At 38.8% G+C, this 15,843-nt stretch overlaps 1 protein-coding gene across 1 annotated transcript; it reads right to left on the bottom strand.

Moving 5' to 3' along the window:
• Positions 1–388: 388 nt before the first annotated feature.
• Positions 389–15,818, bottom strand: mfge8a (milk fat globule EGF and factor V/VIII domain containing a). Its single transcript, XM_083550022.1, has 10 exons — positions 15,563–15,818; positions 14,723–14,848; positions 14,501–14,632; positions 5,543–5,656; positions 4,643–4,824; positions 4,393–4,548; positions 4,149–4,293; positions 3,270–3,472; positions 2,547–2,702; positions 389–1,153 (listed from the first exon to the last, which is right to left on the bottom strand). The coding sequence occupies exons 1-10, from the start codon at positions 15,639–15,641 to the stop codon at positions 1,010–1,012; spliced, it is 1,437 nt and encodes a 478-aa protein (XP_083406148.1). The 5' UTR covers positions 15,642–15,818; the 3' UTR covers positions 389–1,009.
• Between the last annotated feature and the right edge of the window lie 25 nt (positions 15,819–15,843).

Below are 15,843 nucleotides of genomic sequence, written 5' to 3'. Positions count from 1 at the left end.
GGTTAAGAGGGTGGTGTGTATACACTCAGGATCAGATGAAAGGCTTTGCTCCAGGGTAGGAATGCTGATCGGGTGCAGGGAGCTGAGGAGGAGCCTGTAATTTGTGTAATAAAGTTTAGACCACGAAGGCCTCGGCTGTAAATGTTAATATAATCCCTGGCATTTACCAGCTGTAGTATGACAATGTTTCTACAATGTGATGCAAACAATGAAATGGGATTCTTGGAAGACTGAATAAGGCAAAGTTCTGTTTTTACACTAGAGCACTATAATTGGGCATCAAGAAACGCACTATGCTGGAGTAACTTTTTTTTGGAGTAAATGTTTTTTTTTTTTTGCTATTTATTGCTTGTAGAAAGCGCTTCATGAAATCACACAAACAAAAAACAATTCTTGAACCATTTATTATGACTGACTGTTAATGGGAAACATACAGTGTATTTTTTTTATTTTTTTTATAAAAAGTACAAAAAAAGCAAAACAATGTTCTACACTTCTGTATAAATTTGGTTGTTGTACATACTCTACTGTAAATACAAAGCAAACTCATTAGAATTAGATTGGACTTAAAAAATGTATGCAGAATCAAACCAGTGTGATGTAGTATTGGGACAATTTCATTTTTACCAACAAATTAAGTTTTGATTTGCCTCAATTTCTAGAGCGTAATCCTTTACATTTTAGTATTTATGTTGATTCTACTTCTTTATTGCACATTCCCTGACTACACATAGTCTTTATCCAAAATCATGAGCGAAAAAAGTATGGACATCAGGGGACCAGGATGCTGCATGGGATATCAAAAAAATCACAAAATAGTGCAAGTATTAATCTAGATATATTAGTAACAGATACCAAAACAAATGACAACATTTTATGGTTCTAAATCAACCGTAAGCTCCAGTCAGTAGAATTTATTCTATATTCTTCGCTGAACTATTAACACCTAGTGACGTGCAGAGAAATCGCACACGATCAGACGAACGAGCCAGAATCCTCTTTGTGATTTTTAAGCATCGCAGCCCAACAGCTCCATCCTTAAAGTGATGCGTTCGTGCCAATCCCAAGGCAAGAAGCGCACGAAGCGGGCAAGGAAAGGTTGCTCGAACAAGTTCTTTTTGTGTGTATTGTTGTCAATGTTGCCTTGAAAGATCTGAAGCAGAAAATAAAATCTTGTGAGTCTATGGAGATATGACAAAATGTTTGGGTTATATACATAGTATTGTGATAAGACTTTTTCTGGAGCACTGGAATCATATAAGTGCAGTAATACTGCTTCTTACAATAACAATGAGACATACGCTTTTCTTTTGAGCTACAATGAGGAAAAATGCTGAGAGGATCTTCAGGAAAAAAGAAATTGACCATAAACTCTCAGAACTAAAACAAAATGAGAAATGAGAAATATACAATGCAAGAAACCACTGGCAGAGAAAAACATGAGTTTGTGCATACTAACCACTCGGAAATAGAGATAAAATTACAATTTTATTACAATATACAGTAAATATCCACAATTATATTGTCATAATAAAACCTGAAAGGAATTAAAGACTCAGGAATAGAACAATAAACAGCTGATTGCTTTCAAATACTGAAACTTATACTGTATGGACATATACAGCATACTGTGTACTGAAGTGTTTAATATCTTTTATACCATAGCAAGTTTACAGATACATATAATGGTGTCTTAATGGAACGTCTTCATTATTAAGCATTCGGAAGTTCGTTCTTTCGTTTGTTCATTCGGAAGGAAGGAAGGAAGGAAGGAAGAAGGAAGGAAGGAAGGAAGGAAGGAAGGAAGGAAGGAAGGAAGGACGGAAGGATAGAAGGAAGGAAGGAAGGAAGGAAGGAAGGAAGGAAGGAAGGAAGGAAGGAAGGACGGAAGGACAGAAGGAAGGAAGGAAGGAAGGAAGGAAGGAAGGATAGAAGGAAGGAAGGAAGGAAGGAAGGAAGGACGGAAGGATAGAAGGAAGGAAGGAAGGAAGGAATGAAGGAAGGAAGAATAGAAGGAAGGAAGGAAGGAAGGAAGGAAGGAAGGAAGGAAGGAAGGAAGGAACATTATATTTGTCACATATATTTTTACAGCACAGTGAAATTCTTTCTTCGCACATCCCAGTGATGTCAGGAAGCTGGACAAAGCGCAGGGTCAACAATGATACAGCACCTCTGGAGCACAGAGGGTTAAGGGCCTTGTTTAAGAGCACCATTAGTGGCAGCTTGTTGAGATTGGGGGCTTAAACTCTAAACCTTCCCAGAATCTTCCCAGCTACTACTTTCTCCATGAGTTCCTGTTATCACTTATATCATCTATAAGCATTTCATCAACAACCTCTATTTGTTTCCATCTTACAGTCCCTGTGAATGTCCATCTTCCCAAGTTCCTGTAATCTTTGTGTGTATTAATATGATTATTAATGAAACCAAATGATTTGTCAGCTGCTATGGAAAACAAAGCTATCAGATCAATTAGATTTGACCTTTCAGCTATGGTGGGGTTTAAAAAGCAGTAGAAAAAGAAAGTGAAGTAAACATTCACTAACCTTGTCTGCCTTGTTTTTTGCATCTTTTACAATGCTCCATGACTGACCATCATCGCTGTATGCGATCTTAAATTCAGACACAAACTGCACAGTGCCAAAGTCTTTTGCTCCCTGAGTGATGATGCCTGTGATTTTTTTCGGCTTCTCCAGGTCCACCTGATGAAGACAAAACAGGAAAGTTAAACCTTGATAAACAGCAATGGACCCATGGTATAACCGCTGAAACGGATTTATTTCAAAATAAATAAAAAAAAGCACTAAAATGCTATATATTTACCAAAAGATTAACTTTAATAGACTTTTAATCAGGCAACTGCATTAAAGTCAAACTAATTAATATGCAAATGAACCTTATTAGCATACAAATGTTGCAAAGCAGAATAATTGTAGTGTATATTTATCTACATTCAAATACTTTTTTTTATATATCTGGTGTATATTTTGAAGACAGAGACACAGCTGATATGAGTTTGCATGCAGCTATTTGATCAGTTAAAGCCTCATCCTATTATTTATTAATTTATCTGAACGCATATTGTCCTGAAACTACTATAAAATATTGAAGTAGCTAGAAAGAAACTAATCAAATTGAATAAATAATTCCAGCAATTTATGCCAAAATAAAATAAGTGTCCATGCCTCTTACTTATTCAACACACCAATACAATTGTTTTGTTTTGTCTTTTCAATGTGAATTCAAAGACTTTTAGAAGCACAAGTCACCTGAAGCCACTCAGTGCGGTTGTTGATGGCAGGGGACCAGGCGTTGGTTTTGCCCTGCTTGTCCAAGCGAGCATAGTGCGGAAGCCATGTAAACGCATCTATGCCCCAGGTGCGGAAAGCACTGGAAGCCGACAGCTGGGTGTCTGAGATAAGACGAGATTTCATACCCAGAGACTCAGCGCAGCTTACAGCATTGGAGTTGACTGTGTAAAAAAAAAAAAAGATGAAAGAGGAAGGTGATGATAGATGGTAGATGTGCTGGCAATGATATGATAGATATGCTGGCAAACGCAAAGAATAACATACTAAATAAATAACACATGAAAAGAAGAGCTCAGTTTCAGCCTGGGAGTAAGAATGGATGCTTTAGATAAAGATGGGAATAGGAAAAGTAATAGGAATAAAGTGAAGAAAGCTTCGAGTATATTGAAATTTATAAAAAAATGAGACAGGGACAACTGAACTCTGTCGACCGCTGGTGAGAGCAAAGCATCTCAGAAGTCATCTCCCGACGTATTGTAAAGCATACGCTTGTACGTTTGCCTGCCGTGCGAAAATGTAAAACGTATCGCTATGGTTATTGTAATGAAATGGAATTGCAATCATAAGATCGGGAACTACCTGTATTAGTAGACGAAAGCCTGTGGTTTTTTTTATATATCTATTTAGACATATGGATAGTTAATATATGAACATATGGATATATAAATATATAGATATTTTATTTAAATTTTAACAATACTGAGAGATTTAAGTAATGTATCTAAACAATGTGTGTGTGTGTGTGTGTGTGTGTGTGTGTGTGTGTGTGTGTGTGTGTGTGTGTGTGTTTGTGTGTGTGTGTGTGTGTTTTTTTTTTCTTGAAGTAGTCTAATTTACCATTGAGTTCACAGCCAACCAGCTCCAGGCGCAGTGTGCATGCTTTGCGGCACACCACAGGGATGATACGAATGTACTGAGCCACAATCGGTGGATCAAACAGGTTCGTCTTGCTGCTGTCATTATCAGTGTTCCCAATAAACACCTGCAAGAACGCAATGCGATGCGATACATGCGACGTAAATACCAAACTTAACCACAGAAAGAAATTGGAAATAAAAATGCAAAGAATTAATTTATCTACCTTTTCTTTCTTTTGGCCCGCAACTCTGTATAACGTGAACGTTTTACCATCAAAACTGGACGACACTTTGAAGGACTTGACAAACTCAGCCGTACCCATGCGACTGGCTCCCTGTGTGATAATGCCGGTCAGGCGCATCTTCTTCTGTAGATCGATCTAAAAGGCAAGTCAGGGTGCACATAATTATTTAACATGCACGCACAAATTATAACGCATGACCACGGGTTGTGCTATTGATATTTTGACCTACCCCAAGCCAAGGGTTCTTGTCACTGGGGTCAGAACTCCAAGCATTGACAAAACCCTGGTTGTTGAGGCGGGCGAGCTCAGGTCCCCAGCGCTGCAATCCCAAAATGCCAAAGTGAACCGAAGAGGCAGAGATCTGGGATTCGACAATTCCCCCTTCCTCCATTCCTAATAAAGAGATACAGCCTGCAAAAAAACAGAGACAGATTGTGATCAGAATACTTTACAGGGAAATTGTTAGGTTTCAATTTCTCACATTACAGTTGAAGTAAAATAAAATTTGAGAAATTCAAATAAAACATACATATTGTATTATACATTAAGTATCGATGCTGTACAATTAATTAATTTCCATTCTTATTGAAATATACTGTACGAAAATGTGTAGCAACAGTGAAACACAAAAGGTCAGGCTACATAGATACAGTTATACAAGTATATATTATATTGCACATGAAACAATTATTGCACTGAAATTATTGCACATCATTGGCCAAGATATGAACATTATATAAGTGTGGCATGAAAATCTATAACTATAACTATATCTATATCGTACGGAAGTCCTAAGAGGCAATGAATTATAAATGTTTTTTTCATACTTGTTTTCTCATGAGCTCGTCATAAAAGTTGTCCATAATATCACGACTTAATTTTCTCATGATCTTGTAATTAGTACTTAATTTGTCTGTGAATTTGGCATAAGAACATGTTCTAAAGGCAGCATCACTGCAGCATCATGGATAATAACTGCAAGCCACAAATGGTTATGGTAATTATGCATAATGCTGCGATGATGCTGCCTCTAGAACATGTCCTTATGCCGAATAAACAAAAAAATGAAGTACTCATCACGAGGAAACGATATTATTACTATTACTATTGCTCAGATCTATGAACTTACTTAGCTGACATTGCTTCCCTACATAGGGAGAACGGCAATGGCACATGTAGTCTCCATCCAGGTCACGACATATGCCTCCGTTCTTACAAGGTTGGTTATCACAGTCATTCACATCTGTAAAAATGGTGGGATATGTTATTCCAAGTAAACAGTAGTTCATAAAGCAATGTTGTGTAAACCGATGATTTTGATTCCAGTTAGTAAACAATTGTGCGTTCCATGTTTACACTTTCCACTAGGATCATTCAATCATTTCAGCTCCACTATAAGAACAAAAGATTGTGAACAACAGGCGATAAGATTCGTATGAGCTTTTTCATTTCACATTTTGTCTCCATTAGCTATTATGATAACCTTCACTTTTCACTGCGGAGGTGTTAGTGAAATCGTGAAATCAGGTACTGATGTTGGTAAAGGTGAGGAGGTCCGGGGTGCAGTTAATGATCTAATTCATACTAAAGATGTTCCATATGGGTGAGGTCAGAGCTCTATAGCAGAAGATCTTCTAATCCAACCCATGTAAACCTTCATGAACATGTCTTTGTGTTACAGGGGCACTGAAACAGATTTGGGTCTCTTATTTCAAGTGAATGGGAAATTTCATGCTACCGCATCCAATGATATTACAGTGAGGAAAATAAGTATTTAAACACTCTGCTATTTTGCAAGTTCTCCCACTTAGAAATCATGGAGGGGTCTGAAATTGTCATCGTAGGTGCATGTCCACTGTGAGAGACATAATCTAAAAAAAAAATCCAGAAATCACAATGTATGATTTTTTTAACTATTTATTTGTATGATACAGCTGCAAAATAAGTATTTGAACATTTGAGAAAGTCAATGTTAATATTTGGTACAGTAGCCTTTGTTTGCAATTACAGAGGTCAAACGTTTCCTGTAGTTTTCCACCAGGTTTGCACACACTGCAGGAGGGATTTTGGCCCACTCCTCCACACAGATCTTCTCTAGATCAGTCAGGTTTCTGGCCTGTCGCTGAGAAACACGGAGTTTGAGCTCCCTCCAAAGATTCTCTATTAGGTTTAGGTCTGGAGACTGGCTGGGCCATGCCAGAACCTTGATATGCTTCTTACAGAGCCACTCCTTGGTTATCCTGGCTGTGTGCTTCGGGTTATTGTCATGTTGGAAGACCCAGCCTCGACCCATCTTCAATGCTCTAACTGAGGGAAGGAGGTTTTTCCCCAAAATCTCGCAATACATGGCCCAGGTCATCCTCTCCTTAATACAGTGCAGTCGCCCTGTCCCATGTGCAGAAAAACACCCCCAAAGCATGATGCTAAAACCCCCATGCTTTACAGTAGGGATGGTGTTCTTGGGATGGTACTCATCATTCTTTTTCCTCCAAACACGTTTAGTGGAATTATGACCCAAAAGTTCTATTTTGGTCTCATCTGACCACATGACTTTCTCCCATGACTCCTCTGGATCATCCAAATGGTCATTGGCAAACCTAAGACGTGCCTGGACATGTGGTTTAAGCAGGGGAACCTTCCGTGCCATGCATGATTTCAAACCATGACGTCTAAGAGTATTACCAACAGTAACCTTGGAAACGGTGGTCCCAGCTCTTTTCAGGTCATTGACCAGCTCCTCCCGTGTAGTTCTGGGCTGATTTCTCACCTTACTTAGGATCATTGAGACCCCACGAGGTGAGATCTTGCATGGAGCCCCAGTCCGAGGGAGATTGACAGTCATGTTTAGCTTCCTCCATTTTCTAATGATTGCTCCAACAGTGGACCTTTTTTCACCAAGCTGCTTGGCAATTTCCCCGTAGCCCTTTCCAGCCTTGTGGAGGTACAATTTTGTCTCTAGTGTCTTTGGACAGCTCTTTGGTCTTGGCCATGTTAGTAGTTGGATTCTTACTGATTGTATGAGGTGGACAGGTGTCTTTATGCAGCTAACGACCTCAAACAGGTGCATCTAATTTAGGATAATAAATGTAGTGGAGGTGGACATTTTTAAGGCAGACTAACAGGTCTTTGAGGGTCAAAATTCTAGCTGATAGACAGGTGTTCAAATACTTATTTGCAGCTGTATCATACAAATAAATAGTTTAAAAATCATATATTGTGATTTCTGGATTTTTTTTTTTAGATTATGTCTCTCACAGTGGACATGCACCTACGATGACAATTTCAGACCCCTTCATGATTTCTAAGTGGGAGAACTTGCAAAATAGCAGCGTGTTCAAATACTTATTTTCCTCACTGTATATACATTTATGTGTCTCCAACTTTGGTGAAGTTTAGGAAAGGGAACCATGTATGTCTGGAAAAATCAGGTGTCCCAATACTTTTATCCATATAGTAAAAGTTTATAGTAAATTTGCAGTGAATGAGAGAGGTACATTGCAGGCACATTGTGTTTTTGCAGACAGATGCAGTTGCTCCTTGCTGTAAGCAAGTTGCAGCAGATGCAGATGCAGTAGATGCAGTTGCTGCTTGTTGCTCCTTGCCTGTATGATCTCCTGGGACAGTGGACTCACTGTGTCTCGCTCTGTGGGATAAGAAATCTCTACTCTACACAAAACACTCTCTAGAAATCTAAAAGGCTTACAATGGGCTGTAGAGCTTAATGTTTACGCAAGGTAAACGTTCACCAGTGTACTGCATGTAAAGAGAATTTCGGCTCGCAAATCTTCTACTCTTTCTTTATAACGGGTGGTAATTTACTTAATGACTGCTTTTAAACAGGCACCATTGTAGGAATGTGGTCACAAACAGAGGGAAGTCTGGGAATGCACAGTGCAGGGTCATGACCTCAGATCAAACCAGGAGCAATCACAGACAATGAAACATCTGCAGAAGGCACGATTCAAGTACAGATACCAGATAAAACCTATTAAAGGTTTGCTTTTAATAGAATTAAGAGGATAACATTTTGTGCTTCACCCAAGGTAAGAGTAAAGCTATAATGCCTGAATCCTTTAGTGGACATACAGCCTTTTGGTATATTTTACTGTACAATATATAACTGTATATAGCAAATATACTGTATACGTTACAATTTGCTCATGGCAAATTGCAGCCAAGTACTGTATATATGTATGTATTAACTTTATTATGCATAAAGTGCAATGCTTCAATTATATATTTATTATTCCCTCACCACATGCGGCAAAAGAGGCTTTCTGAAGTCATTAAACTGTGCGAAATGCAATTTTTGAATACATACATATATATATATATATATATATATATATATATATATATATATATATATATATATATATATGCGCACACACACATACACACACACACACACACACACACACACACACACACACACACACACACACAAACAGGGAAAAAGTGAAGCTCAGAAAGGCTCTAACATATATTGCTTTTATTTTATCTATTTATCATATTTGATAGATTTTGACCTGTTTTATTATTTAATGTAACTGACCTTGTGGGTAAGGCTCTTGAAATAAATATTTCAATGCATGCATGTTTCTGGACAGATTTATTTTTAATGGTCCTATAATCCTCTTGATGTCACCCAGATGAGGATGGGTTCCCCTTTTGAGTTCCCCTTTTGGTTCCTCAAGGTTTCTTCCTCATAACAGCTAAGGGAGTTTTTCCTTGCCACAGTCACCATGGCTGCTTAACAGGGATAAATACACATCGTTCACCTTCACTGTTAAATTCTGTAAAGCTGCTTTGAGACAATGTCTGTTGTGAAAAGCGCAATAGAAATAAACTTGACTTGACTTGACTTAATCCTTACTCAAACTTTTAGCTGATTACAGAGCCTTGTATTAGCCATTCAAAATAAATAAAATCTTCTTCTTCTTCTTCTGGCTTCTCCCATTAGGGGTCGCCACAGCTGTCCTCTACATCTGTCTCTTTCAAACCAACTACCTGCATGACTTCCCTCACCACATCCATAAACCTCCTCCTTGGTCTTCCTCTTTTCCTCCTTTCTGGTGGCTCCATCCTCAGCACTTTTACTCAATACCACTGTCTCTAATTTATACAACATCGCAGGTCTCACCACAGTCTTTTCCAACTTTCCCTTTCATTCTTGCAGATACTCTTCTATCACAAATCACTCCTGCTATCACTCTTCTTCACCCACTCCACCCTGCCTGCACTCTTTTCTTCACTTCTCGTACACACTCTCCATTACTTTACACTGTTGACCCCAGGTACCTGAACTCCTCCACCTTCTCCACCTCCTCTCCCTGCAACCGCACCACTCCACTGCCCTCTCTCTCATTCACACACATGTACTCTGTCTTACTAATACTGACTTTCATTCCCGTTCTCTCCAGCATGTACCTCCAGGTTCTTCTTACTACACTCACCACAAATCACAATATCATCCACAAACATCATAGACCAGGGAGACTCTTGTCTGACCTCATCCGTCAACCTGTCAATCACTACTGCATACAGGAAAGGGCTCAGAGCCGATCCTTGTTGCAGTCCAACCTCCACTTCGAACGTCGTTCCTACTGCACACTTCACTGCTGTCACACTGTCCTCATACATGTCCTGCACCACCCTCAAATACTTCTCTGACACACCAGACTTCATCATACAATACCAGAAAAATTATTTTAAATACAATAACATTTAATTAAATTACATTTAATTGTGTCTGGGATACCTTGCTTTCTTGTTTTTATTATCTGGAATTTTTAATTGTCAATAAACAAATATGTATTTTCACATTTATTTTCCTATTGCAATTTGCAGCTGTAGTTTTGTGAGGGGAAAATGTGATAGTCAACAAAATCTTAAATCAATTTATGTTGATTATATTATGTCACAAATTATGTTAATCTCATCAGATCAATTTAAAATGGCATTTCAAAAGTGTTTTATAAAATTCTAAAAAAAAAAAAACATTATTGGACTCGATAAAAACTTCCAGCAATCTTAACACATAGTGTACATTGTTACTCAGAACTGAAAACAGAGCTTCTGTCCTTATTCTATATTTTTCAATTAGTCAAAATTTAATCTAAAAACATACACATTAGTTTTAACACCGTCTGAACAAATTTGATCTAGTTCCAATTTTTCGTTCGTTTCCCTGTAATTCCCATTTGTCACCACTGAGTGGCAGTATGCTCTGGAGCTAACCAGAATCAAGGTGAAAAAAAACAGCCCATTCTGTCAAGGCTGTATTTATCATAGGCTTAAGTTACTGCAGTCCAAAACAAAACACTGAAAGACTCTAATCTACCGTCACACTTCTTCACATGGCAGCACCAACAGTTTCCTAAAAAAAACCCTAAGAGGATTGATGGGACCTGAAAACAGCTCAGCCTCAAGCCAAGATCACCTTCCCATATGCAATCCCACAGACAGACAGAAACACTTAATCTGGGTCAGGAGTTTTTCTGAAGAAGAGATTAAAATGTCTATATGATGGAGACCATCAAGAAGTATCATCTCTATATATATATGCTTCTGCAGAAATTCCTGGATGTTTTCAGAGTTTTCCAGGAACTCCCTAAATCCCTCCAATATATTCTCTGTGGCTCAAAGCCCAGACAGTAAAACTGCTTATGAGTCGATTAGAGCTTGACTAATTACACTGAAGCTATAGCAGCTGCCCAGTGTAATCCTAAGGCTTTGTCACTGCCAGGAGTAGGGGATCATGTATACGGAGCATTAAGGGGGAAAAAACACTGAATGAAAACACAGCAAGACATGCCAGGACTGGAAAATCAAGACAAGCCTATTATATACAGTGAACCTCCTTTTGAGTCACAGTACCACAAGGGTACATTCTACATCCTGGGTGCGTCTGTCCTACAATAATTACAGCAGATGGGCCACTACACGTCACAAACCGGAATAAATACCCTCCATGATTCAGTGTTGTAGAATTGATTTTGGTGTGGCCGGGGTGGAAAAAAACATAATAGAAGATTGCTGCTGATTTTAGAATTTTCAGGATGATAATTTTCTTAAGAATAATCCTATAAAGAAATGGAAACACGTAAAGATCTATGCACACTTTTATGTATACACGTTTTTTTTTTTTTGTCTTTTTAGTTACACAGTCTGATTGACTACGTGGACTTCAAGCTCGAAAATTAAAACATAAACCTTTGAACATAAACCAGTTAACTTTATCAGTGCAAGATACGTTGAAAAAGTTTATTTGGTTAAAGAGAAGAGTTTTAGCAGTTTTTTGAGGATGAGTAAATGAGAATATCTCATATTTCCTAATTTCATTTCATTTCATCTTCTCCCGCTTATCCGTAATTCGGGTCGCGGGGCAGCAGTCTAAGCAGATTCCCCAGACACTTCTCCGTGTCCAGGGATCGGGCTGTCAAGGCCCCCGCCTTCGACTGCTGCCCAATCCTCTCAGCACCGGTCCCTTACGGTCCCTCCTGCAGGTGGTAAGCCCACGGGAAATATTTCCTAATTTTTCTGGAAAAATGTTATCCATGGTATTCCATTAGCCATTATTTGGCCATGTTTGCTGTCTAAATTCACTGTAAGAACTCTAATGCCAGCGCTTATGCAAAAGCTGTGTTGTCCAGTGGTAAAGTAAATGTAATTCGTTACTGTACTTCAGTAGCTTTTTCGCATATACAGTGGGTACGGAAAGTATTCAGACCCCCTTAAATTTTTCACTCTTTGTTATATTGCAGCCATTTGCTAAAATCATTTAGGTTCATTCTTCTTCCTCATGAATGTACACATAGCACCCCATACTGACAGAAAAACACAGAATTGTTGACATTGTTGCAGATTTATTAAAAAAGAAAAACTGAAATATCACAAGGTCCTAAGTATTCAGACCCTTTGCTGTGACACTCAAATATTTAACTCAGGTGCTTTCCATTTCTTCTGATCATCCTTGAGATGGTTCTATACCTTCATTTGAGTCTAGCTGTGCTTAATTATATTGATTGGACTTGATTAGGAAAGCCACACACCTGTTGATATAAGACCTTCCAGATCACAATGCATGTCAGAGCAAATGAGAATCATGAGGTCAAAGAAACTGCCTGAAGAGCTCAGAGACAGAATTGTGGCAAGGCACAGATCTGGCCAAGGTTACAAAAAGATTTCTGCTGCACTTAAGGTTCCTAAGAGCACAGTGGCCTCCATAATCCTCAAATGGAAGACGTTTGGGACGACCAGAACCCTTCCTAGAGCTGGCCGTCCGGCCAAACTGAGCTATCGGGGGAGAAGAGCCTTGGTGAGAGAGGTAAAGAAGAACCCAAAGATCACTGTGGCTGAGCTCCAGAGATGCAGTCACGAGATGGGAGAAAGTTGTAGAAAGTCAACCATCACTGAAGCCCTCCACCAGTCGGGGCTTTATGGCAGAGTGGCCCGACGGAAGCCTCTCCTCAGTGTAAGACACATGAAAGCCCGCATGGAGTTTGCTAAAAAACACCTGAAGGACTTCAAGATGGTGAGAAATAAGATTCTCTGGTCTGCTGAGACCAAAATAGAACTTTTTGGCCTTAATTCTAAGCTGTATGTGTGGAGAAAACCAGGCACTGCTCATCACCTGTCCAATACAGGCCCCAACAGTGAAGCATGGTGGTGGCAGCATCATGCTGTGGGGGTGTTTTTCAGCTGCAGGGACAGGACGACTGGTTGCAATCGAGGGAAAGATGAATGCGGCCAAGTACAGGGATATCCTGGACAAAAACCTTCTCCAGAGTGCTCTGGACCTCAGACTGGGCGGAAGGTTTACCTCCCAACAAGACAATGACCCTAAGCACACAGCTAAAATAACGAAGGAGTGGCTTCACAACAACTCCGTGACTGTTCTTGAATGGCCCAGCCAGAGCCCTGACTTAAACCCAATTGAGCATCTCTGGAGAGACCTAAAAATGGCTGTCCACCAACGTTTACCATCCAACCTGACAGAACTGGAGAGGACCTGCAAGGAGGAATGGCAGAGGATTCCCAAATCCAGGTGTGAAAGACTTGTTGCATCTTTCCCAAAAAGACTCCTGGCTGTATTAGATCAAAAGTGGGCTTCTACTAAATACTGAGCAAAGGGTCTGAATACTTAGGACCATGTGATATTTCAGTTTTTCTTTTTTAATAAATCTGCAACAATGTCAACAATTCTGTGTTTTTCTGTCAGTATGGGGTGCTATGTGTACATTCATGAGGAAGAAGAATGAACCTAAATGATTTTAGCAAATGGTTGCAATATAACAAAGAGTGAAAAATTTAAGGGGGTCTGAATACTTTCCGTACCCACTGTATATGTACTATTTTTCTGAAGTATTTCCTTTTGGGGAGACTTTAACTTCACTACATTTCAAAGTTTTACTCAAGCGAAAACTTTCGCCGCTTTTTATGTATAAACAGATAAAAAACGGTCAAATACGCAGGAATCCACCAATCAGGGTCGAGCGTGATAGAATCATTTTATTCGATTTCAATGTTTGACAAATGAATATCATTTTTATTAATAGATCAGTGTGCTGAGAGTCACATTCGAGTCTTTTCACATAAACTGAGTGGATTAAGCAAAGAGTCTTGTAATAAAAAAGGTAATAGGAACATTATAGCCGTAATAAATCACAGTCATTTGGATACTTAAGCACATTTGAAGGCAAATACTTTAGTACTATTATTCAAGTGAAAGTTTAAAGGGACACTTTTACTGGAGTCGTATTTTACTGAGTGGATCTCTACTGTTACTCAAGTACATGGCTTTGTGTGATTTTTCTGTGCTGTTGTGGTAGTGTGTTATTTTACTTAACCATTAAACAACTCAATGTACATATAGCCTTTATATTTATTTGTTGCATATATATTTAGATATTTATCTGCACTTGCCAGGTTGCATTTCTGGTAGATGCTAATCTACAGTTTTGTGGCTGTGTATGTAAATGCCAATAAAGTTGTATCTATATGTGTAAAGTCTATACAAACTTGTTAAAGCCAACTAATGCCACTCTATGTACACTTGCTTGTTATAATAAGATAGTATACTCACTTATTTGGCAGTTGACGCCTTCAAAGCCAGACTGGCATTTGCAAACATAGTTATTAAAAACGTCTCCTCGTCTGGAGTTTGCAATCACCTCACACTCGCCATCGTTTTTGCATGGATTTGGGCTGCATGGACCTGAAAGGACACAATTGTGGACATTTGAAGCCTAAATGCTTTTGTTTTAAACAGAAAATCAATGACATAAACATGATGTAAATGTGTTACCATTTTCCTTGGCAGTACAGGTCTCTCCTGCAAATCCTTCAGCACAGATACAGACAAAAGTTTCCTCTCCTACACCAGTCACACACGTCCCTCCATTATGGCACAAGTTCACCTCACAGTAGTCTCCTACAAGGACATGAGAATTCAACTCAGTTTGGAGCTGAAGCAGGGATTGTGTACTCTTTTGACATGTTTTTTTGGAAAGGGGATTGACTGGTCCTGAATGTTAAGTTTTGTGGAAGAATAACAAGGAGAACAGGAGGGGACGGTTTTTCAAGCTGCTCAATTCGAGCAGAACGGTACAAAAGGGGTCCGAGCTGTGAGCAGCATGTCCAATGGGGCCGGTGAAACTGCAAACACCAACATTCTTTTTTTTTTTTTATGCTTTAATAATGAAAAAAAAAGTTTGTGAATAGCTTTTGGTCAATATTTTGGTAATTGGCTGTTTTAGAGAATATTTCCCATTTCAAGGAGTTTTATGCCTTTGAAAGACAAACCAACAGATGGTCAAGTTACACAACAAGCTCTACAAGGTTATAATACAGGAAAGAGACAGAGTGTCTCAGAGTTTTTACACAACATAAACATACAAAATGACCAAACACACAATGGCAACTGAAATGCACAAATGCTCGAAATATAGTTTGGGTCAAATCACATTCACATTATGGTCCAATCTTAAGAAGTCAGAAAGAAGACTTAAAAATAAAAAAATAAAACTTAAAATAACATTTTTGTTCCATTGTCTGATGAGCCATCAATGCAGTATAATAGAGAATAACAACTAAAGCAAGAAATACATGAGATATAACACAATCAAAAATACTGCTAATGTCTTACCATTCACTCTCCAAACACAGCAAAAAATGAAACTTGCAAAGATAAAACTTGAGGAGCGATAGACACTGCTCAGCTTCATATTGTTCCAGTCCTTACAGTCTTTCCACTGACGTCTCTCTGGGTTGGATTGTGCCAAATAGAGTGCAGCAAAGCTATGGAGTGGAGTAAGGATTAACTCTGTGGACTGGAGCAGGCAATAAATCTGTAGACAAGAGTTGGGAATAAATCTGTGGAGTGGAGTAATGACCAGATCTGTGGACTGAAGCAGGGAATAAATCTTT

This window comes from Silurus aristotelis (genome assembly GCF_946808225.1).
Source record: "Silurus aristotelis genome assembly, chromosome: 9".
Taxonomy (NCBI): domain Eukaryota; kingdom Metazoa; phylum Chordata; class Actinopteri; order Siluriformes; family Siluridae; genus Silurus; species Silurus aristotelis.
This window is presented reverse-complemented; position numbering and strand designations above follow the sequence as displayed.

Coding starts and splice junctions, on each gene's coding strand:
- mfge8a (XM_083550022.1), bottom strand. CDS start 15,641: ATGAAGCTGAGCAGTGTCTATCGCTCCTCAAGTTTTATCTTTGCAAGT. Junction 14,633..14,722: donor CTGTACTGCCAAGGAAAATG/GTAACACATTTA, acceptor GTGTCCTTTCAG/GTCCATGCAGCCCAAATCCA. Junction 4,549..4,642: donor ACAAGAACCCTTGGCTTGGG/GTAGGTCAAAAT, acceptor CTTGCCTTTTAG/ATCGATCTACAGAAGAAGAT.